This window comes from Mytilus californianus, unplaced genomic scaffold (assembly GCF_021869535.1).
Source record: "Mytilus californianus isolate M0D057914Y unplaced genomic scaffold, xbMytCali1.0.p SCAF_1, whole genome shotgun sequence".
Lineage (NCBI taxonomy): Eukaryota > Metazoa > Mollusca > Bivalvia > Mytilida > Mytilidae > Mytilus > Mytilus californianus.
Window position 1 is genome coordinate 106,941,204 of NW_026262581.1, and position 25,427 is coordinate 106,966,630.

The window sequence follows — 25,427 nt, forward strand, 5'->3', positions numbered from 1 at the left end:
GTTGGTAATATCTATCATTCTTAAATAGCTTGTTTGTAATATCTATCATATATGGATCGTAAATTGAAATGCTAAGACACGTGTATTAGGTATTCCGTTGACATACACATAATACACTCAAAAGCTAAGTTGGCATTTATTTAAAAGCCAGTAAGGGAAGCGTTCTTCTACTGATTTCTACAAATTAGCAGAACTAATGAAAATAAAGAGCGGAGCTATGAGTGATGATAAGCCCGTCTCTTTTTCAACGAATAAAGTTCTATAACTCCTCAATGTCATATCAGAAATTTAAATAAAAAAAAACTAAACGGAGCTTATTCTAATAGATATAAACCAGTCACCAAAGTTTCATGAAAACTGCTGAAAGCATTTTTGAGTTGTTGTCCGGAAACTAGAAAATCCCCCCTTTTTTATGAATAAAATTCCATATTTCGGAAACTTAGAATCTAAAATTTATAAAAATCGAAAGGGAGCTTACGTCTTTAGATATGAAAAATTCAATAAAGTTTCATGAACATTGGTTAAAGCGTTCTTGAGTTATTGTCCGAAATGTTGACGACGGACGGAAAGACGGACATCGGTATACCATAAGCACGTCCCGTAAAACGGACGTATAATTACAATCTTACAGAAGAGTTTAGTTAAATGCAAACAAATTTTCAGAGACCTATAATACAGTATTTTAGTATATATGTCTGTGCAAATTCATCAAAATGTAATCAAAATAAAACCCTTAATTTATAATGGTGCTGAAAAATGACTTAAGTTTCACCATCAGGAAAAGCTGCAATACTCCCCAAATGCGTACTCAAGTAAGTACATATACAAAAATTTCAAAATGTTTGAAACTATGGGTAATAAAAACCTAACTAGTTAATTACACAAATCGAGTCTGATGTTTTTTGCATGCTTCCTTTCACCCACCCACCTGAAATACAATCACCATTCTAAACGAAAACGTAATTACTCAAGCGTAAAAATGTTGGATCTGATAATTAAAATGACTCAGAAGTGAGTTTTTGCTATAAGGCAGTGAAATGATGAAAAGTCATTGATGTATCACAATGGGTCATTGATGTATCACAATGGGTCATTGATATATCACAATGGGTATCAGAGATGTTAACCTGAACGCGAAAAAAACAGTAAAAGACAATGGTGATAGGAATGAAGCCGGATTGTGTTTGACTATATTACAGTACCCTTCTGGTATTATGTCATTACATTGTCAGATGAGATTTACGAGGACTTAACCAAAACTCACCCAAAAAGGACGCACAGGAGAAACACCCCATATTCTATTATCTTTCAAGGCGAAATATAACGAAATGTGTATTTATTCTTAAAAAGGGACGACTTAAAATAACAAAAACAAAACTGAAAAGAAAAAAGTATGTTCTATCTATTAAGAGTCACCGAGATATATTCAGCTTTGATGTTATCGTCCAGTATTTTCATGTTATTATTATGAAACTAAGATTCCAACTCCCTCATGCAAAAAGTAAAATAACAAAAATACCGAACTCCAAGGAAAATTCAAATCGGATGTCCCTTATCGAATGGCAAAATCAAAAGCTCAAACACATCAAACGAATGGAAAACAACTGTCATATTCCTGACTTGCATGGTACAGGCATTTTCTTAAGTAGAAAATGGTGGATTAAACCTGGTTTTATAGCTAGCTAAACATAAGGAACGTTGACCTTAAACGCGCGTCTGACGTACACATGCAACTTTAAGCCAAGTATCTATGATGAGTTTATTTAGATGGATGTGGCTATACTTTTTATGTTCATTTTGGTCACCTCTTCACGTTGTATTAGGTATTCATACATCCTAGGCTTTTTGTTCGGGTTTGAGCGTGTCTGGTGAAGCGTCTCGACGCACGAAATAACAATCAAGTGTTATTTTCGTTTATCAATTTTTATTATAAATTCATATTCCTTCAATCCTTTTATTATAAGATTGAAACAAACACAACTATGTGTATTTAGCCTAACAGAATTATTGTAACGTAAATGTTTGTGTATATCCAACACTATATAAATAACACATAGCTGAGAGGGTGATAGAGCAGATTGTTACCCCGAGAAAGCATTGTCAACTGAGGCGAAGCCAAGGTTGAAAATGTCTTTTCGAGGGGTAACAATCTGCTCTATCACCCTCTCAGATATGTGTTATTTAATTTATTATACTGAATGTTCTGTTATTACTGTCTATTAAATTTTAATTTTTCAAAGTAATAAACTATGACGTCTTGTATATATCAATCATCCGTATTTATTAAAGAGCAAACTTGAGCAAGGGTAATAGAGTATTTGCCATGGCAAAGAGTAAATTGTCTCCCTCGTATTAACCAATCAAAATTTTGCATTTTGACATGAGGTATAATAAAATATAATTGAAGCATATATATATATATACTTACCATATGAACATCCTCTATGGTAATGATGTAGGCGTCAATGTTATGGGAATCAAACAATGCACGAACTTCTTGTAATCTGTCATGCGTTGCATTATTCTGCAAGCAATGTTTCATCATTATTTGTTTTAATTTTGAAAATTTCAAAGATGAACTAGTAAATGTGAATTGATAACAAAAGGGATATATGATATGGACATTTCTACTGTTATATTGGAGATATGTATTTAAAAAATAATTGTATATATATATATATATATATATATATATATATATATATGTGTTACAGTGAATTTGTATAATCAGGGATTATGTAGAATCCCTGAATTTTCAGGGATTATGTAGAATCACTAAAATCATTAGTGATTATATAGATTCCCTGAAAATGACCAGTGATTTTATATAATCACTGATAATTTTAATTATTATTCTACAAATTCCCTAATATGATTTCAGGGATTATCAATAATTAAAAGCTCCAAAGATGATGAAACAAATTAACATAGACAAATTATCATTTTCTTTTCTTATTCCTTGAAAGTTTAAGTAAACAGTTTTCATTCCTGATCTACTATGTGAATCTTAAGTGATGAGTTTTTCCCTTTACATTTTATTCAAGTGTTGAACCTCATTATGTCACTAACAAATAAGCTCGGCACAGGCACAGATGTTGCTTGGGTTGAAGAAAACGTATGCTCAAAAGTTAATGCAAATTGCAGAGGAAAAACAAAATGCAACATATGCATATCTCATACCATGGAAGTAATATTTAACTGGCGTTGTTGTTATTCCTTTCAATATTACTTCCGTGATCATACCAATTCCACTAGTGGTTCCAGGAAAGGGAGATCCAAAAAAACATAAAGGTCATTATTCACGAAAAGACTGTAGAAGGATATCTCCTTGCCATATAGCATGGAATCCTGCTCGGATCTTTAATACAAGAAATCAGTTTTAGGTTGCTGATTTCCCTTCATTGGTACCTTCAGATGTTTGTGCTGAAAACTCTATTTCTCTGAGACGTGCCATAAAATCTGATTCAATATGGAGGACAAGGTTGTTTTTAAATGTTGATATTGTGGTAAAAACAGATGTGAATTTTATAGATATGCCTGTAGAAAAGCAGAGCACATGTGTAATAGTCGATGCCATCCAAATTTAGTTTGTAAATAAAATGTTTATTTTTAAAATATTGTGCATAACATTTGACTTCATTCATACAATGGACGAACATTTATCAAAACGATTGTACGCATAAAAATAGTTTTAATGACAATTTCATTTTATTTCATATTCTCAACCTAAAAACAATTGCTAAAACAATCAGATAAAAAGAATAATCATTATGCCATTTAAAATTTTCACACTGACTTCATCAACCCGCCCTTGTGGGCTTGCTTGATATTATTAATACTGATAAAGTCAGTGTCAAAAAGGGCTCGCTTGATATTATTACTGATAAAGTCAGTATTAAAAAAAACCAAAAAAAACAATTATTCTATATATATTTTGCTTATCATTTAATTATATTGTGCTTATCATCTAATTATATTGTGTATAACATTTCAGTATTTTTGTGTCTATCATATTAATATATTATGCCTAACGTTTTAACATATTAAGGTTATTATTTTGATATATTACGGTTAACTTTTAATATATTTCAATATGTTATATATTTTAATATCATTTCAGTTATTCTGTATAATCCCTGACGTTTTTTCTAGTGATTATACATAATCCCTGAAAATACTAGTGATTATATATAATCCCTAAACTAACCAGTGATTATACATAATCCCTGAAATTTTTAGGGATTCTACATAATCCCTGATTATACAAATTCACTGTAACATATATATATATCTGAAATGTTTCAATCATTTGACATGCTGAAAACACAATTAAGTTTATGAAATAAAATAAGCCTTGATAAATAAATTTCGAAAAGTATTTAAATGAAAACAAAATTTAAAATTGTTTCGGGTGTTTTTTTTTTTTTTTATAAGTTATTTGTTATTCCCGAATGATGTCGAAAATTGAATTTGGACTGTAAGCCAGTAATAATTTTCAATCGATGTCAACTGCATCACCAATCCTGATTTCAAAACAGCTTATTCTATTTCTGAAATGTTTAGATTGTAAAGGACATTTTTATTATAAATTTTGTTGTAGTTTGTTATGAAATAAATTAACCGTTGAAATGCATATATTAAGTCATTAAAATTATTTCTCTATTTATCGCCTTTAAAGACAATCCAACAAGAAAAATCATTTAAGAAAACAAAAATGTATCTTACCTTTGGACAACTTAATCTGTCGAGGATAAAACTTGTTTCTGGAATAGCAACAACACAATCTACTCCAAGGTCATGACCATTCGTTTCTTTGACTACAACAGAACAGAATTAATGTTTACCCTTTGCTAAATTCGTCCAACTCTCTTTCGTTTACACTACATTAAATTTTTCAATAGACGAAAATCACTTGAAACTAAAAATACATGATTATTAAATACATGAAAGGAAAAGAAAAAAGCTAAAAGCATTAGACCTTTATTAACACTGCAAAGGAGGCAGTAACTAAGTTTATGAAAATCTAAATGAATTACATAATCAGAAAATTGTAAATTTAAAGGAGAAGGTACGGTAAGGGCTAATTTTGGCCTCAAATCTGAAGTACATCTGATCAAAGATTTTTGACATTTTTTAAACACTTAAGTGTCTATTTAAGTCGATTCAATTGGTTTATGAAAAAAGACTTGAACTGATTTGGTCATTGAAGACGCTCAAAGTCAAGCTTAGATATGAAAATCTATCAAATATGCCATAAACGTCACTTTTCAGATGTTTTTTGTCTAAAATGTAAGTGGCCGCATTCTTGTTCAGTTTCAACCTCTATATATGTTATGTATTATCATCAAATACATTATATATTTAAATATTAAGACTGAACACAAGTGCTCCATTTTGGACAAAAATGGTCTAAAAAATGCTAAAATTGAGAATTTGTAAAAATTCTATATTTTGGGGCCAAAAAGGAGTCTATCCGGGCCTACTCCTTTGAAATCATGTCCGTAAAAAAGCATTCTGAATGGAATATCATCATCAGGACTATCACATTCAAAATATTTTATGACCAAATGAATTTTGGTATCTTGTAATTTTGTATTATACCATTAGATTGGTGTCATTCTGGTAGACATGTCAATAACCATAATAGTTTAGCGTTACAAGTTATGTTGATAAAAAGATGTGAAACCTGATCGGTCGATGATTAACAAAACTAGTGATATAATTCAAAAGGTAGATAATAAAAAGAAGTATAATTACGTCCGTCATATTGATATCCCAAGGAACATGCATACAATTCTAAAAATTCATCCGCGTGCATTATGGGTACTAAGATGACCCATGTTTTCTAGGTACCTGTTCGTTATAATGATATGCATGATTTTTTACTGATATATATATATTTCTCAAGACAAAACATGTTGATAAATGTTCTTAAACAAATATTTTCATGAAGTTTCATTGGTAATATTAATATAGATATGAAGTGATAAAGAATTCCATTTTGCACTTGATAACGTCAGCGGATTTATACGCAGTAAAGCGTGGTTAAAGTTTCATTGGTAATATTAATATAGATATAAAGTGATAAAGAATTCCATTTTGCACTTGATAACGTCAGCGGATTTATTAGTTTCGATAATCCAGCCGCTTTATTTTTACATCAGATGACCGTAAGGGCATTCCGGCGTATTGCTGTCGCCTAGATTTCCATTACGTAACTTTCGTGTTGGGATTGTAACCGATCTATAAACATGATAAATACGCTGACATTTTCGAGTGCAAAATAACATTCCTTATCGCTTGTTATAAATTCATTTTTTCAATGGATACTCCTAAAAATATTTTTTTAGAAAATAAATTTATAACATGAAAATGTTTTGTCGTTAGAAATATATATATAAGTAAAAAATCTTTAATATCTATGCACACGTACAGAAAATGTGTGTTAACGCATGCGGAAGAATATCTCAAGAACGTTTGCAATCTCCCATGCAGAGTTATCGGTCCTCGCTCTCTCTCAAGGACCGATAACTCTGCATGGGAGATTGAAAGTTTGGCGGGAAAATATGAATGCCTACTCAAATCCAATCTATTAGAAAAATCGAATTATTACAGAAGTGTCCACCATGCACTTGCACTGCACTATTATTAATATAGTAGAATAGAATGATATACAAATGGATGAAAATTATATATACATGTAACTGTAATTTACAAATATTAATATAATATATAACAAAAAACCAGAGTATACTGATTTGTATCACTTCAATATCATATTTATTACGGTGAGGTTGAATTCCCTATCATTTATTTATCATCCACGCACGAACTTTTCTCAGAAAAAAAAATATATCTGTACATTAACCTCACTTTCAGGTATAGAGATGTGATTTTGTTTTCTGAGACAAGTGCTTGTGACCATCCACAAGAACTTGCAGTCATCCGATGTTCAGTACTTCAGTACTTTGATTCATAGTATAGCGTCTGGATGACAAGCAGGGGCGTAGCTAGGTATCGAACAAACTGTAGGCACAAATTGCGGCAGGGGGTCTGGGGACCTTAAGCGGCCCCCAGTAGGTCCAGGGGGGCGAAGCCCCCCGACGGAAAACGGTTTTCAGCATTTTTAGTTGCAAAATTTTGTGTAGAAAAACCATGAAATTTACTGGTAATTTTAACATGAAAATATACATGAAGAAAAGTTCGTAGAATTTTACATAATTTTACAAAAACATCTGACTGATGAATTAAAAAGTAAAATAACAAAAATACCGAACTCCGAGGAAAATTCAAAACGGAAACTCCGTAATCAAATGGCAAAATCAAAAGCTTAAACACATCAAACGAATGGATTGTGGATTAAACCTGGTTTTATAGCTAGCTAAACCGCATGACAGTTGCATAAAATTCCATTATATTGACAACGATATGTGAACAAAACAAACAGACATAATAATAGACCACAATAAACCTATTTCTCGTATCAAACATAAACTAAAAGAACTAGCCAAGGAATTTGTTTTTGTCCCGGCCGATAAAGCTGCTAATAATATTATTATTGTTTGACGTAAATTTTACATTGAGGTTCTGAAAAAAGAAATCACCAATTCACCAACATTCCAACTGACTCCATTTTCAGAAAACGACATCTGTAACAAACATAAACTTTTAGCTACCGATTTACAAGCAGAACCAAATACAATGAAAGTCCCAACTATGTATTGGCTTCCGAAGCTACACAAAACACCTTACAAATATAGATTTATTTCGTCTTCAAGCCATTGTTCCACTACTAAATTGTCTATTCTTCTTACCAGTACACTTGGTACAATCAAAAACCTGATAATAAATTGTTCAAATAAGGCCTTCGAAAATAGTGGAATTAATTACTTTTGGAGTGTCAAGAACTCGTTGGAAGTACTTGATAAATTACATGCATATATTGGTGATTTTGAATCTGTTCAAAGTTTTGATTTTTCTACCCTATATACCACATTGCCTCACATTCTCATTAGGAAAAAATTCACACATCTAATTAAATGGGCATTTAAAAAGTCAGAATGTGAATATATATGTTCAAACTCTTTTAGGTAATTTTTTAGTAGCAATAAACAAAAAAACTATGTCAATTGGACATGCTTTGATACTATATATGCCCTTGAATTTTTACTAGATAATATTTGTGTTCGCTTTGGAGATTCCGTATATCGTCAGGTTATCGGAATTCCAATGGGGACTAACTGTGCACCACTTATTGCGGACCTTTTTTTGTATTGCTATGAGTTACAATTTATGACAAAAATCAGCAAAGACCCATCGAAACAACATCTGATACACAGATTTAATAATACTTTTAGATATTTGGATGATATTTTGGCTCTCAATAATGACGACTTCAGTATGTATACTAAAGAAATTTATCCTGTTGAACTTACTTTAAATAAAGCTAATACTAACAATGACCACTGCCCTTTCCTCGATCTTGATATCTATATCATTAATGGAAAGCTTAATACTAAAATATATGATAAAAGAGATGATTTTTAATTTCCTATCGTTAATTATCCATTTTTAGATGGTGACGTTCCCTTGTCACCATCTTACGGTGTTTATATATCTCAACTTGTACGATTCGTTCGTGTATGTAACAATGTTTTAGATTTTAACGAGAGAAATTTATGTATTACTGAAAAATTATTACACCAGGGTTTTCGATATCATAAACTAGTCAAAACATTTACTAAATTTTATCATCGGTATAAGGACATCATTCGTAAATATAGCTCAACATGCAGACTTCTTATACGTTCAGGTATTTCACATCCAATTTTTTATGGAAATATTCTTTATAAAGCACAAAAATGTCAGTATTCACCTCTGAAGCTAACAAAACCTTTAAATAGACTTATTAAGAAGGGATATAGTTACGATACTGTTGTCAGGTCATTAAAGATTGCATATTTTGGCGTTAATATTGATTCACTTATAGGGTCTTTGCATCGGCACTAAACACATTTATTTAAAAACCAGTTGTTGGCATGACACGGGTTATGTTCTTCTCATTTATGTTATGATGGTATGATACTAAACCCCTAACGGGAAGGATTGTGCCTGATATTCATATGATGAAGACATAATCTTTCAATCAGTTTAATTGAAGTCTGGAGCTGGCATGTCAGTTAACTGCTAGTAGTCTGTTGTTATTTATGTATTATTGTCATTTTGTTTATTTTCTTTGTTTACATCTTCTGACATCAGACTCGGACTTCTCTTCAACTGAATTTTAATGTGCGTATTGTTATGCGTTTACTTTTCTACATTGGCTAGAGGTATAGGGGGAGGGTTGAGATCTCATAAACATGTTTAACCCCGCCGCATTTTAGCGCCTGTCCCAAGTCAGGAGCCTCTAGCCTTTGTTAGTCTTGTATTATTTTTAATTTTAGTTTCTTGTGTACAATTTGGAGTTTAGTATGGCGTTCATTATCACTGAACTAGTATATATATTTGTTTAGGGGCCAGCTGAAGGACGCCTCCGGGTGCGGGAATTTCTCGCTGCATTGAAGACCTGTTGGTGACCTTCTGCTGTTGTCTGTTCTATGGTCGGGTTGTTGTCTCTTTGACACATTCCCCATTTCCATTCTCAATTTTATAATAGGTAAAAATTTCAAAAATAGGGGTACAGCAGTCAACATTGTGTTATAATCTTAATCACTATAAAAACAAACAAATATGTAACAAAGAAACACAAAAAGGCATATAGACAAAGCACATTAGCTAAAAATTAACCGACAGAACAATCAGAAATATAAAAATAAAATATTTACAATCTGCATTGCCCAGCGTAGATCAGCATAGCCCTTTAATAAAGCAGTACATCCTGTTTAGTATTTTCGTATCTATTCCTTTCTGATTGAGGATAATTGATAAATACGTCAATTGATAGTACATATTGACGATCCTTCATTTAAACAATTGGCAAGTAAACACCATAACTACTATATAATAATACTATCCTTCGGGCTAGGCATCGACCATTCATATTTTGATTCTTAAACCTTCACCCTCCCCCGGCCACACAAACACATACACACTCACAGTCGATGCCTCATGCAGAAGTTCTGTTCTGTTCATACTATCTAACAAAATTCAAGAAATTCATATTTTCTGATATTCTGTATTGTAGAATCCATACCGGCTTAGGAATTTGTATAATTATGGTCATTACACGAAGATCTGAGAGTACTCGAAGTTACTGAAAGTTAGTTGATTTGTTGATTGATTGCTAAACGTCCAATGGTAAATAGTTCATGCATGTTCAGGACAAAAACAAATTTACAAAAATACAACAGGTAGCCAGGTCCTGTAATAGGGGTCATCCAGGATGAAGGTCTGGAAATTTGGAAATGCCATGCATTTGAAATTGGAAAATGAAGGTTTATTGGATAGGAACAGAAATTTTGCCTTTCAGCAGACCACCTACGAACCCCTCAAAGAGTTGTTGCAAGTGTTCTTAACGTGCAGCGAGCGTGGCACTCTCTCTACACTAGGCATCGGATTTAACGTCCCCATTCTGATCAGACGTTACTGCGTATCTATACATCCCGCAAAGCTAAACGGATGTATCTAAGAATAATATGTCAGGGTTTTGAGCATGTTGAGTTTCATTCAAGTATTTGTTGATAGAAGTGAAATGATCTGAACCAAAGTTCTAGTTTTTAGTTTCTATATAAGGTGGAATATAATGACATGCAATTCTATCCAATACTCCATTCACTAAGGATGATAAACTAGTGTACAAATGACATTTGATAATTAAAGAGTTTTGACGACTTCACGTGCATCTACAGATAACGTTGTTTATTATTTTTTTTTAATAAAAAAAAAATATTTGTGAAAAAATTATGTGTAGGCACGTGCCTAAAGTGCCTAACAGCAGCTACGCCCCTGACAAGTGCTATAGAAATGGTAATTTATAACAATCGGAATAGTATCTGCTTTTTTTTAGCTTGTTTAAATGGATAATATCCAAGACGATTAACCAAGAAGTTGGTTATTGACTACGGAAGAAATTACATTACGATAATATTATTGAAAAGTCCGAGTGTTTCGATTGTTGTTTGGATTAGTCGAATGACTTCATTTAAAGCTATTTTTATTTGTTTGTGACGTTATACAAATCAGGGACCAGACAGCATGGCTTGGCCGCGAAGGAAAATAACAGCACAGCCAAGTCAGCCAACCTTGGGCTTGGTAAGATGTTATAACAATACATACTGTAACATAAATTTCAATACAACCTGATACATTGAGTAGTTATATTTTTTCATGCATGTCCGTGCAATGCAAACGAGTTAATAGTTATACAAATAAATGACAAATTTTGTATTGACTGGGACCACTCGAATAGTCGTACATGCTATAAATACAATTTGGGGTTGATATATAGTATCTTTAACTTTATAAATATTCGATGAAAAGGGGCTATGACGCCGAAATATGACCTTCATCCAAGATTAGATTGTTGTATCTATCTGTATAAGGGAGTTTGCATCTTGATATGTGTAAAAATAGGGGGAGAGGAGAGATTCACAATGATGTACTTATTCAAAGGAGGGAACGCAATCCAAAACCCTAAGTAGGAGAAAAACAGACAAAGTGTTTCTAGAAGATGCCTTTTTGTATATACACCAAACGGACAAAATGTTCTATACTCGATTTAATAAAAAAACATATGCACTTTTTAAACAATACAGATTAGAAATGGGACAAGTTGTTGTGCAAAATAAGGAGATGCGGTATGAATGCTAATGAGACAACTATCCACCCAAGTTCTAATAAAGTGGATGTGAGCAATTATAGGCAACTGTATGGCCTTCAGCAATGAGAAAAACGCATGCATGGTTTGGATAGAGAATAGAAACAGGGACTGTGTCAAAGGGACACCAACCCGACCAAAGCGCAGGAAACAGCCCAATGCCTCCAATTGGTCTTCAATGCAATGAGAAAATCACCCTTCCGGAGGTGGGATTCAGCTTGTCCCTGGACACTAATTTATACAATATATTTGTATGATGTTTTTTTCTCAAACAATAAATTTTTTTTCATATATATGCTATGTTGGTGACCAAAATTGATATGATTTTAAATTGATATTTATTTTCTTTTGTAGACAAACCAATGATGATTTCTAGACACAGATTTTATGTGATAAATGTCAAGAATTAAAAAAATATAATGTTCAGGATACTCATTGTATCATGCTTAAACAGCTTCAATTTTATAAGAATAAGATTCAAAGAATTTTTTTTAAAATACTGAAATATCAATCAGTATAAATAAATCACAGTACCAAGAATGTTTGGTAAACATTATTTTGACAGCAACCACAAAGCCAAAAAAAGGTACACAGACGTATATTAAGTCTATAAAACAAAAATCAAGAACAACATTGTTGTCAGACATGTCAGAGCATTAAGATTTGTATTAACAAATTAAAAATCATATAAACAATTAAACAGTTAGTTTTCTCGTTTGAATTCACATTTTTTTATGTCACGCCCTTTTATAGTTGACTATACGGTATGGAGTTTATCAATATTGAAGGCCGTGCAGTGACTATATTTGCTTATATCCACGTCATTTTAATTCAGGTGGGTTGTTGCCTTTCTAACAATCATACCATATCTCCTTATTTTTATATAAAGGTTCACAAGAGAAGATATTGTTCTTGTGAAGCTGTCCTTTTTGCATACTAATACATGGTGGATATTAAAATTATAGTAGAAATGATGGAGATCTGAAACAATAAATCAGTTAACAATCATAAGGATATTCCTCTAGAGAAGTAGAATACACTTTTGAGTTGTTGGTTTTTTTACAAGTTACCATGTAGTATGGGATAAATCCTATTCCATCTTCTCCATGTATGCATTCAAAGAGTGATGGGTTTCATGAATGACTGGTTAAGTTCCGTATTTCCTCTATGGACACGGGGTAACACTGGCACAGTGGTATTGTGTGAAGGTTGGTTCATAAATTTGTTCTTCCCAAAAGAATTAGGCGATACCATTCTGTCGTTTGCAGTTTATTTTTTAAATGAAAATTGATTTGGCTCATTGTGTGATCTCACTGATCTGCAAGTAATAGCTGTTGAGGAAATTATTTTACATTTCAGTCTTAGTATTTGTATTGGTTTTCTTTACATAGAAGTAACTTGATGTGTGTTTTTGTAAGGTAAGTGTATCCTGAGACTGCTATTACACATATAGTAGTCTCAGGTGTATCAGATATCTGAAAGAATATATAACAAGGACAGCATAAACTATAACACAAGTTTCAGAAATGAGAAAAATGGACCAAAAAATAAAGAATAGAGACTAAAGGTGTGCTACAATGTGAAAAATAGAGAAAAGTGGTGTGCTATAATATGAACAATAGAGAATAATGGTGTTTTATAGTATGGAGATAAGAGAATACCGTGGTGTGCTAGAATATAAGAAGACTGGTTGCTTGGTTATCGTCTAGTGGTAAATATATTGCATACATGTTCAGGACAAACAGAAATTAACAATAAATATAACAAGTATAGAAAAGAAGATGTGGTATGATTGCCAATGAGAAAACTCTCCACAAGAGACCAAATGACACAGAAATTAACAGCTATAGGTCAGGGGCGGATCCAGTCATTTATAAAAAGGGAGGGGAGTCCTAACGCAGGATAAAGGGGGGGAGGGTCCAACTATATATCCCCATTCAAATGCATTGATCGTCAAAAAAAGGGGGATTCCAATCACCGGAACCCCCTCCTGGATCCGCCACTGTAGGTCATCGTACGGCCTTCAACAATGAGCAAAGCCCATACCGCATAGTCAGCTATAAAAGGGCCCGAAATCACAAATGTAAAACAATTCAAACGAGACAACTAAGGTCCTGTAATAGAGGCCGTCCGGGATACAGGTCAGAGAAATTATGACCGCAACCTGCAAAGGGGCAGAAATTTAGCCTTTAGTACAACGTTCCACCTACGAACCCCTCTCCTAGCGCAGAGAGAGCGTGGTACCCTCTTTACAGGAGTGCTTTAACATTTAGAACAGACATTCACGTTCTATATTGGAAAACTTGGACTGATCATGTATGAGCATTTACCAATTCAGTTTTTTTCTTTTTTAAAAAAATGTACATGTACAAAATTCAGGTCAAAAAGGTCACCGTTAGTTAGTTTATAATCGTTTTTGAAGAAATTTATGCTAGACAAGTAGTTAATGATAAAGTCTTTTAGATAAAAATCATGGCAAAAAAATGATTAAAACTTATAAGTATTTTAAATCAACGAAAAAAATATCCGAAATCTGAATAAGTACGGTGTAAAGCTTTATTTTGACTATAAATCTTAAATAAATGTTTATAAACCACTGAGACAAGAATACGTGTAAAATGGTATTTGAAGCAGTTTTATTTATTTGACATCATGTCTCTATAAAAAATGCATATCACTGTCAAGTTGGGCATCACTGCGTGAGCTACAAGAACATAGAATGTCAGTTTAATAATCACATATAGATATAATATACGGGTAATCGAGACTACGGATTTATACGCAGTAAAGCGTGGTTAAAGGCACACTCAGAAAATGCCATAACATTACTTCGGATGACCTACTCAAGATCATCCGAGTAAAAATTAAATGTGAAGAAGAGAGGCGGATGATAACAAAAGGGATATTCAAACTCATAAGTCGAAAACGAACTGACAATGCCATGACAAAAAAGAAAACGACTAAAAGACAATCAACAGCACACAAAACACAACATACGACATACAACATATAAAACTAAAGACAGAGTATTAAACACGAACATCATAGATATTAAGAAACAACAACATTAATATACACTTTTTAAACAAAATTATGCAGCAAAAATGATCCAAAACGTTCTGTTATCTTCCTCTTTTTTTTAAACAAACTTATTTTAGGGGTTTCCCTTACTTCACCACTCTCTACCTTACTGAACCTAGGTATGAATGAGAATCGCCACTCTCTAGGCAGAGTACCAAGGTATGAGTGGAAATCACCAATCTCTACCTCACTGAACCAACCTAGACTAGTAATTTAGCAAAGAAGTGACGTTTCAAACAATAAACAAAAATGAAAAACTAGGATATGAATGAGATTCTCCATCAAAAACCAACAGAAACATCAAAATTGGAATAAAAAGATATTTTAGAGATAATAAGCCTCAAATGGGCCATCAGTAAATTTAAGGCGACAGTATGTTACCGCTGTTAAAATCTAGTAAATCGATTTGAAGAGAAAATTTAAGATAACAAACAAACACTGGAGAAATCGCTTGAACTCCACCGAAAAGGAGCGAGACCGGGTGTGTCGACAGGGTTAGCGCCTCCTGAGCTATGTGTACTCAAATAGCATTCAACAAGACAATCGTGAATGTTTGATGTCAAGAAGAAGAGAAAACAATGCAGCTAACATTGGCATGAATCATAAAAAATCATCAACAATTATAATCCCGATATACTTAGATCAAAATAGGCGCTACTTCTATGCTTTGTTGTTTTGGGGAATATATTAATTGAAAACTATGCTATTCACCACCATCGAATAGAAAACAAGGTTTATGATTCTTGGGATTAATACATTTAATAATATCATCTATTAGTCCCCGACAATTCCAACCATCCAATCAGTTTTATACTTTTTACCTTTTATCCAGTCTAGCTGGTATATATCTTAATTTTTTATATTGAAGATTCTGCTATAGAGTGTGCACATATAAAAGGGAGTATATTCTTACCACACAAGTTTTAATAGATCTACTTTCTCCAGGAACCCTAGAAGCCAAATAATTGAATAGTACCGAAAGTTAGGAGTGTGCACACGATTTTATAATTTTGCATGGAGTCATGCAATTTCTTCCGTTATTCTTATTTGATTTTTGTCGAGCCTGCGACATCTATGTCGTGAAAGCGAGACATAGCGATCCTATATTCCGTCGGCGGCGTCAACATTTAGGTTCAGTCTGTGGTTAAGTTTTTTTTAGGTATCAATAACTTTGTCAAACCTTCATGGATTTTTTGAAAATTTAGACAGAAGCTTGTTTATGACCAAAATACAGTATCCAGAGCAAAATTTCCGTATTTTACGTATAAATGGACTTAGTTTTTTACAGTTAACATTCAGATTCAATCTGAGTTTAAAGTTTTTCAGTCATCAATTACTTTGTCAAACCTTCATGGAAATTTATGAAATTTTGACAAAAGCTTGTTAATGACTAAAATACAGTATCCAGAGCAAAATTTTGATCCCTTATTTTACTGATAAATGGACTTTGTTTTTTTTGTTTTTTTACAGTTAACAAGTAGATACAGTCTGGGGTTAAAGTTTGTTACACATCAATCACTTTGTCAAACCTTCATGGAATTTTATGAAACTATGGCAGAAGCTTTTTTATGATTAAGAGATAATTTCAGAAGCAAACTTTTGATAAATTTGCAAACCTTCATGGATTATTCTGAAACTTGGACAGAAGCTAATCTTCAAGACCAAGCAATAGCATCGAAAGAAAATTCTGATTTTTTAAAAAATTCTGTATTTTATTGATAAATGGACTCAATTTTTAAGTCAACTTTACACTTTAACGCAAACAGCAGCAAAAGCATGCGAAAAACAGGGTTCCGTGGAACCCCTTGCGAATTTTTATATTCAAAATGGATTTGCAGATTTGAACATCGTAAACTATTGTCGACTCTTACTTTATTATTTATCCTTTCTAATCACTCCTTATGTATACTTTGAAATGAATAAAAAATGTAGCAGCAAAGGGTTGTAACCAAGATTCAACATAACAGCGAACAGAGAATGGAAATGAAAAAAGAAGTATAAGTTAAATGATCATTATTGAGTGGTAAGTTAATAAAATGATGTTCAGTTAATACATATAGTTTTATCATATCGACTTCGAACTCCGTCCTAAGTTGATAAACCGTTTCATTTGATCGATCGTCAGAAGTGAATATACTTCCATGAGTCAATAAAAACATCAACAGGCTTTAATTGTATAATATTAAATGATATACTAGCTTTACCGTATATTGACGCAGCTATGAAAATAACGTATCCTATCATCATCACTTTCTTCTCAGTTGTCGCAATAAACATTCAGAAACACTTGACAACCAAATACTTCATATCTGTATTACGTAATGTGTTTGCCTCAACGGAGTGTACTTAGCGTCATTGGGGTATATACAAAGGAGATTTTGCGTAGTTTAGAAAATATTTCGAAAGTTTGAAACACATTAATTAAAATTCAAAATACATTGAACACAAATTTCAAAACAGGAAAGACCAAAACAAACAGAGAAAAAAAAGATAAAAACCATGTAATAATTGGTCGGGATGTTAAAATACAGATTTATACAAATAACACTTGGGAACCGGTATATATATAAATGCTATATGACGTCGAATACATGATATTGTTGCGTGAGTGTTATAAAGCCAAATATGATTAATGTTTTATTTCGCATTTCCTATGTTTGATCTGCGATACTATGACCCGACAATTGTTCGTTCAAAGTTCACTTTTAGGATTTTGTATATTTTTATAATTCATGCTTTTTATTATCATTCCGGGTCGTCATTGGTTTTTAATAATTCAATAGTTCAAAAGTTACTTGTATTTTACACTTAACTATAATCCTTTCATCTAAATCAATTATCAAAGATTTATATCCGTCTTTATGATAAAAGATTGTGTAACAAAGAATATAGATAAATTGACACTAAGTGATAACTGCCGAAAGCCATTCTTGATAAACTTTTACGAAACATGTTTTTAATCCGTAATCCCCGCTTTCGGCAAAACACGATTTATCATATTCGGCGTTTTACGTTTCCGCATATTGGCATTACTTTTCCGGGAAAAAAAATGACGTTTCCGCAAAGAGAAGTTTACGTTTCCGGAAAAAAATACCTTACTTTTCCGAGAAACTAGTTACTATTCCGGAAAATTATTACTTTTTCGAGAAAATAATTAAGGAGTACCTTATCTGGACCCCTGCTGTTGTTTCAATCTTATCTACACAAACTTCGTTTGTGTCGAAGTATCAATCAGCGGGTGGCCAGTTAAAGGAGTACCTTGAACTGTGTCTTTGTCCTAAATGAAACCCGCAACAACTGATTGTAGCAGCATGAAATTTTTGTAACAGCAGTATGCATTGCACATTCAATGTCAATATGATCTACCTCGGACTGGAGAGTTAGTCTTCGGGAAGTGCACACATCAATAAGTAGATCCCACATTTTGATAAAAGTGGAAGTAACGCAAACACAAGAGGAATGTAGTTACCATTTTACACCCATGTATTGAATATTTAACTGTGCCATCTATGAAAATATTAGTTATTTCATTGCATAGACGATCATAGACATTTCAAGTTGGTGAAACATAAAAATATAACAATTCCAACATCATTATCTTTCACTAAGGTGAAACTTTCATTTTTTTTTATATCTAGTATATTGTAGATATAAGATCAGAACCTTTTTTGTATAAAAATATGAAATAAATAATTTATCAAACATATATTCAAATATTAATAATTTATTACCAGGTAAATTTCCGGAAAAGTAATAAATTATACAATTTCTGGAAACGTATACTTTAAGTTTCCGGAAACGTAGTATTGGAACTTTGAAAAATTAGCGGAAATGCAATACGCCCATAATATTTGATAAAAAGATATTCTGATTGGTTCATATTCCGCATGTCAATCAGTCTTTTGAAATTGTATTTTATATATGTTTTTATGTTGTTATTCAGTTATGTTTAATGTTTAAAATATATGGATGCGAAATAAATATGTAAACTTTCCAGCGATTTGGACTTTATTTAAGATACCGCTAGTTTCCCCCGAAACTAATTAATATGACAGAGGTGACCAATAACCGGGCCATAATACACTAGAATTCACGTTATTCTCTGTGCTCTTCATTCCACTGGGCCGGAGGAGTTTCATAGCAATCCCCTGTTTATAAAGACTTAAGAATATTTGGAACCTAGGTTAAAAAAATTCACCAACAGTTCCAAAACAGTCCCTTGGTAAATGTTTTGAAATAGATAGTGTACAATAGATAACACTCTCTTATACTCGTTCATAGTACGGATATTTTTTTCGTTGATTTAAAATACTTATAAGTTTTAATCATTTTTTTGCCATGATTTTTATCTAAAAGACTTTATCATTAACTACTTGTCTAGCATAAATTTCTTCAAAAACGATTATAAACTAACTAACGGTGACCTTTTTGACCTGAATTTTGTACATGTACATTTTTTTAAAAAAGAAAAAAACTGAATTGGTAAATGCTCATACATGATCAGTCCAAGTTTTCCAATATAGAACGTGAATGTCTGTTCTAAATGTTAAAGCACTCCTGTATAGAGGGTACCACGCTCTCTCTGCGCTAGGAGAGGGGTTCGTAGGTGGAACGTTGTACTAAAGGCTAAATTTCTGCCCCTTTGCAGGTTGCGGTCATAATTTCTCTGACCTGTATCCCGGACGGCCTCTATTACAGGACCTTAGTTGTCTCGTTTGAATTGTTTTACATTTGTGATTTCGGGCCCTTTTATAGCTGACTATGCGGTATGGGCTTTGCTCATTGTTGAAGGCCGTACGATGACCTACAGTGGCGGATCCAGGAGGGGGTTCCGGTGATTGGAATCCCCCTTTTTTTGACGATCAATGCATTTGAATGGGGACATATAGTTGGACCCCCCCCCCCTTTATCCTGCGTTAGGACTCCCCTCCCTTTTTATAAATGACTGGATCCGCCCCTGACCTATAGCTATTAATTTCTGTGTCATTTGGTCTCTTGTGGAGAGTTTTCTCATTGGCAATCATACCACATCTTCTTTTCTATACTTGTTATATTTATTGTTAATTTCTGTTTGTCCTGAACATGTATGCAATATATTTACCACTAGACGATAACCAAGCAACCAATCTTCTTATATTCTAGCACACCACGGTATTCTCTTATCTCCATACTATAAAACACCATTATTCTCTATTGTTCATATTATGGCACACCACTTTTCTCTATTTTTTACATTGTAGCACACCTTTAGTCTCTATTCTTTATCTTTTGGTCCAATTTTCTTAGTTTTTTTTCCATTATTCTCATTTCTGAAACTTGTGTTTTAGTTTATGCTGTCCTTGTTATATATTCTTTCAGATATCTGATACACCTGAGACTACTATATGTGTTATAGCAGTCTCAGGATACACTTACCTTACAAAAACACACATCAAGTTACTTCTATGTAAAGAAAAATAATACAAATACGAAGACTGCAATGTAAAATAATTTCCTCAACAGCTATTACTTGCAGATCAGTGAGATCACACAATGAGCCAAACCAATTTTCATTTAAAAAATAAACTGCAAACGACAGAATGGTATCGCCTAATCCTTTTGGGAAGAACAAATTTATGAACCAACCTTCACACAATACCACTGTGCCAGTGTTACCCCGTGTCCATAGAGGAAATACGGAACTTAACCAGTCATTCATGAAACCCATCACTCTTTGAATGCATACATGGAGAAGATGGAATAGGATTTATCCCATACTACATGGTAACTTGTAAAAAAACCAACAACTCAAAAGTGTATTCTATTTCTCTAGAGGAATATCCTTATGATTGTTAACTGATTTATTGTTTCAGATCTCCATCATTTCTACTATAATTTTAATATCCACCATGTATTAGTATGCAAGAAAGGACAGCTTCACAAGAACAATATCTTCTCTTGTGAACCTATATATAAAAATAAGGAGATATGGTATGATTGTTAGAAAGGCAACAACCCACCTGAATTAAAATGACGTGGATATAAGCAAATATAGTCACTGTACGGCCTTCAATATTGATAAACTCCATACCGTATAGTCAACTATAAAAGGGCGTGACATAAAAAATGTGAATTCAAACGAGAAAACTAACTGTTTAATTGTTTATATGATTTTTAATTTGTTAATACAAATCTTAATGCTCTGACATGTCTGACAACAATGTTGTTCTTGATTTTTGTTTTATAGACTTAATATACGTCTGTGTACCTTTTTTTGGCTTTGTGGTTGCTGTCAAAATAATGTTTACCAAACATTCTTGGTACTGTGATTTATTTATACTGATTGATATTTCAGTATTTTAAAAAAAATTCTTTGAATCTTATTCTTATAAAATTGAAGCTGTTTAAGCATGATACAATGAGTATCCTGAACATTATATTTTTTTAATTCTTGACATTTATCACATAAAATCTGTGTCCAGAAATCATCATTGGTTTGTCTACAAAAGAAAATAAATATCAATTTAAAATCATATCAATTTTGGTCACCAACATAGCATATATATGAAAAAAAATTTATTGTTTGAGAAAAAAACATCATACAAATATATTGTATAAATTAGTGTCCAGGGACAAGCTGAATCCCACCTCCGGAAGGGTGATTTTCTCATTGCATTGAAGACCAATTGGAGGCATTGGGCTGTTTCCTGCGCTTTGGTCGGGTTGGTGTCCCTTTGACACAGTCCCTGTTTCTATTCTCTATCCAAACCATGCATGCGTTTTTCTCATTGCTGAAGGCCATACAGTTGCCTATAATTGCTCACATCCACTTTATTAGAACTTGGGTGGATAGTTGTCTCATTAGCATTCATACCGCATCTCCTTATTTTGCACAACAACTTGTCCCATTTCTAATCTGTATTGTTTAAAAAGTGCATATTTTTTTTTTTTTAAATCGAGTATAGAACATTTTGTCCGTTTGGTGTATATACAAAAAGGCATCTTCTAGAAACACTTTGTCTGTTATTCTTCTACTTAGGGTTTTGGATTGCGTTCCCTCCTTTGAATATGTACATCACTGTGAATCTCTCCTCTCCCCCTATTGCAAACTCCCTTATACAGATAGATACAACAATCTAATCTTGGATGAAGGTCATATTACGGCGTCATAGCCCCTTTTCATCGAATATTTATAAAGTTAAAGATACTATATATCAACCCCAAATTGTATTTATAGAATGTACGACTATTCGAGTGGTCCCAGTCAATACAAAATTTGTCATTTAATTGTATAACTATTAACTCTTTTGCATAGCACGGACATGCATGAAAAAATATAACTACTCAATGTATCAGGTTGTATTGAAATTTATGTTACAGTATGTATTGTTATAACATCTTACCAAGCCCAAGGTTGGCTGACTTGGCTGTGCTGTTATTTTCCTTCGCGGCCAAGCCATGCTGTCTGGTCCCTGATTTGTATAACGTCACAAACAAATAAAAATAGCTTTAAATGAAGTCATTCGACTAATCCAAACAACAATCGAAACACTCGGACTTTTCAATAATATTATCGTAATGTAATTTCTTCCGTAGTCAATAACCAACTTCTTGGTTAATCGTCTTGGATATTATCCATTTAAACAAGCTAAAAAAAAGCAGATACTATTCCGATTGTCATAAATTACCATTTCTATAGCACTTGTCAGGGGCGTAGCTGCTGTTAGGCACTTAAGGCACGTGCCTACACATAATTTTTTCACAAATATTTTTTTTTTATTAAAAAAAATAATAAACAACGTTATCTGTAGATGCACGTGAAGTCGTCAAAACTCTTTAATTATCAAATGTCATTTGTACACTAGTTTATCATCCTTAGTGAATGGAGTATTGGATAGAATTGCATGTCATTATATTCCACCTTATATAGAAACTAAAAACTAGAACTTTGGTTCAGATCATTTCACTTCTATCAACAAATACTTGAATGAAACTCAACATGCTCAAAACCCTGACATATTATTCTTAGATACATCCGTTTAGCTTTGCGGGATGTATAGATACGCAGTAACGTCTGATCAGAATGGGGACGTTAAATCCGATGCCTAGTGTAGAGAGAGTGCCACGCTCGCTGCACGTTAAGAACACTTGCAACAACTCTCTGAGGGGTTCGTAGGTGGTCTGCTGAAAGGCAAAATTTCTGTTCCTATCCAATAAACCTTCATTTTCCAATTTCAAATGCATGGCATTTCCAAATTTCCAGACCTTCATCCTGGATGACCCCTATTACAGGACCTGGCTACCTGTTGTATTTTTGTAAATTTGTTTTTGTCCTGAACATGCATGAACTATTTGCCATTGGACGTTTAGCAATCAATCAACAAATCAACTAACTTTCAGTAACTTCGAGTACTCTCAGATCTTCGTGTAATGACCATAATTATACAAATTCCTCAGCCGGTATGGATTCTACAATACAGAATATCAGAAAATATGAATTTCTTGAATTTTGTTAGATAGTATGAACAGAACAGAACTTCTGCATGAGGCATTGACTGTGAGTGTGTATGTGTTTGTGTGGCCGGGGGAGGGTGAAGGTTTAAGAATCAAAATATGAATGGTCGATGCCTAGCCCGAAGGATAGTGTGTATATTGTTTGTGTGGCCGGGGGAGGGTGAAGGTTTAAGAATCAAAATATGAATGGTCGATGCCTAGCCCGAAGGATAGTATTATTATATAGTAGTTATGGTGTTTACTTGCCAATTGTTTAAATGAAGGATCGTCAATATGTACTATCAATTGACGTATTTATCAATTATCCTCAATCAGAAAGGAATAGATACGAAAATACTAAACAGGATGTACTGCTTTATTAAAGGGCTATGCTGATCTACGCTGGGCAATGCAGATTGTAAATATTTTATTTTTATATTTCTGATTGTTCTGTCGGTTAATTTTTAGCTAATGTGCTTTGTCTATATGCCTTTTTGTGTTTCTTTGTTACATATTTGTTTGTTTTTATAGTGATTAAGATTATAACACAATGTTGACTGCTGTACCCCTATTTTTGAAATTTTTACCTATTATAAAATTGAGAATGGAAATGGGGAATGTGTCAAAGAGACAACAACCCGACCATAGAACAGACAACAGCAGAAGGTCACCAACAGGTCTTCAATGCAGCGAGAAATTCCCGCACCCGGAGGCGTCCTTCAGCTGGCCCCTAAACAAATATATATACTAGTTCAGTGATAATGAACGCCATACTAAACTCCAAATTGTACACAAGAAACTAAAATTAAAAATAATACAAGACTAACAAAGGCTAGAGGCTCCTGACTTGGGACAGGCGCTAAAATGCGGCGGGGTTAAACATGTTTATGAGATCTCAACCCTCCCCCTATACCTCTAGCCAATGTAGAAAAGTAAACGCATAACAATACGCACATTAAAATTCAGTTCAAGAGAAGTCCGAGTCTGATGTCAGAAGATGTAACCAAAGAAAATAAACAAAATGACAATAATACATAAATAACAACAGACTACTAGCAGTTAACTGACATACCAGCTCCAGACTTCAATTAAACTGATTGAAAGATTATGTCTTCATCATATGAATATCAGGCACAATCCTTCCCGTTAGGGGTTTAGTATCATACCATCATAACATATATGAGAAGAACATAACCCGTGTCATGCCAACAACTGGTTTTTAAATAAATGTGTTTAGTGCCGATGCAAAGACCCTATAAGTGAATCAATATTAACGCCAAAATATGCAATCTTTAATGACCTGACAACAGTATCGTAACTATATCCCTTCTTAATAAGTCTATTTAAAGGTTTTGTTAGCTTCAGAGGTGAATACTGACATTTTTGTGCTTTATAAAGAATATTTCCATAAAAAATTGGATGTGAAATACCTGAACGTATAAGAAGTCTGCATGTTGAGCTATATTTACGAATGATGTCCTTATACCGATGATAAAATTTAGTAAATGTTTTGACTAGTTTGTGATATCGAAAACCCTGGTGTAATAATTTTTCAGTAATACATAAATTTCTCTCGTTAAAATCTAAAACATTGTTACATACACGAGCGAATCGTACAAGTTGAGATATATAAACACCGTAAGATGGTGACAAGGGAACGTCACCATCTAAAAATGGATAATTAACGATAGGAAATGAAAAATCATCTCTTTTATCATATATTTTAGTATGTCTGTTTGTTTTGTTCACATATCGTTGTCAATATAATGGAATTTTATGCAACTGTCATGCATGTGGTTTAGCTAGCTATAAAACCAGGTTTAATCCACAATTTTCTACATAAGAAAATGCCTGTACCAAGTCAGGAATATGATAGTTGTTATCCATTCGTTTGATGTGTTTAAGCTTTTGATTTTGCCATTTGATTACGGAGTTTCCGTTTTGAATTTTCCTCGGAGTTCGGTATTTTTGTTATTTTACTTTTTAATTCATCAGTCAGATGTTTTTGTAAAATTATGTAAAATTCTACGAACTTTTCTTCATGTATATTTTCATGTTA

The 25,427-nt window shown here is 33.0% G+C and overlaps 2 protein-coding genes across 3 annotated transcripts in view; one reads left to right on the forward strand and one right to left on the reverse strand.

The window, feature by feature from the left end:
- Positions 1-17,192, reverse strand: part of LOC127729133 (xaa-Pro aminopeptidase ApepP-like) — a 57,073-nt gene extending 39,881 nt beyond the window's left edge. The window contains exons 1-3 of the mRNA XM_052236791.1: positions 17,101-17,192; positions 4,726-4,817; positions 2,429-2,524 (exon numbers count right to left, since the gene is read on the reverse strand). Coding sequence (XP_052092751.1) covers positions 2,429-2,524; positions 4,726-4,817; positions 17,101-17,173 — 261 coding nt within the window. The 5' untranslated portion in view covers positions 17,174-17,192. The remainder of the gene's footprint in view (positions 1-2,428; positions 2,525-4,725; positions 4,818-17,100) is intronic.
- The window catches only part of LOC127729108 (TBC1 domain family member 25-like), a 447,590-nt gene that overhangs the window by 347,856 nt on the left and 74,307 nt on the right, over positions 1-25,427 (forward strand). The window lies entirely within an intron of this gene.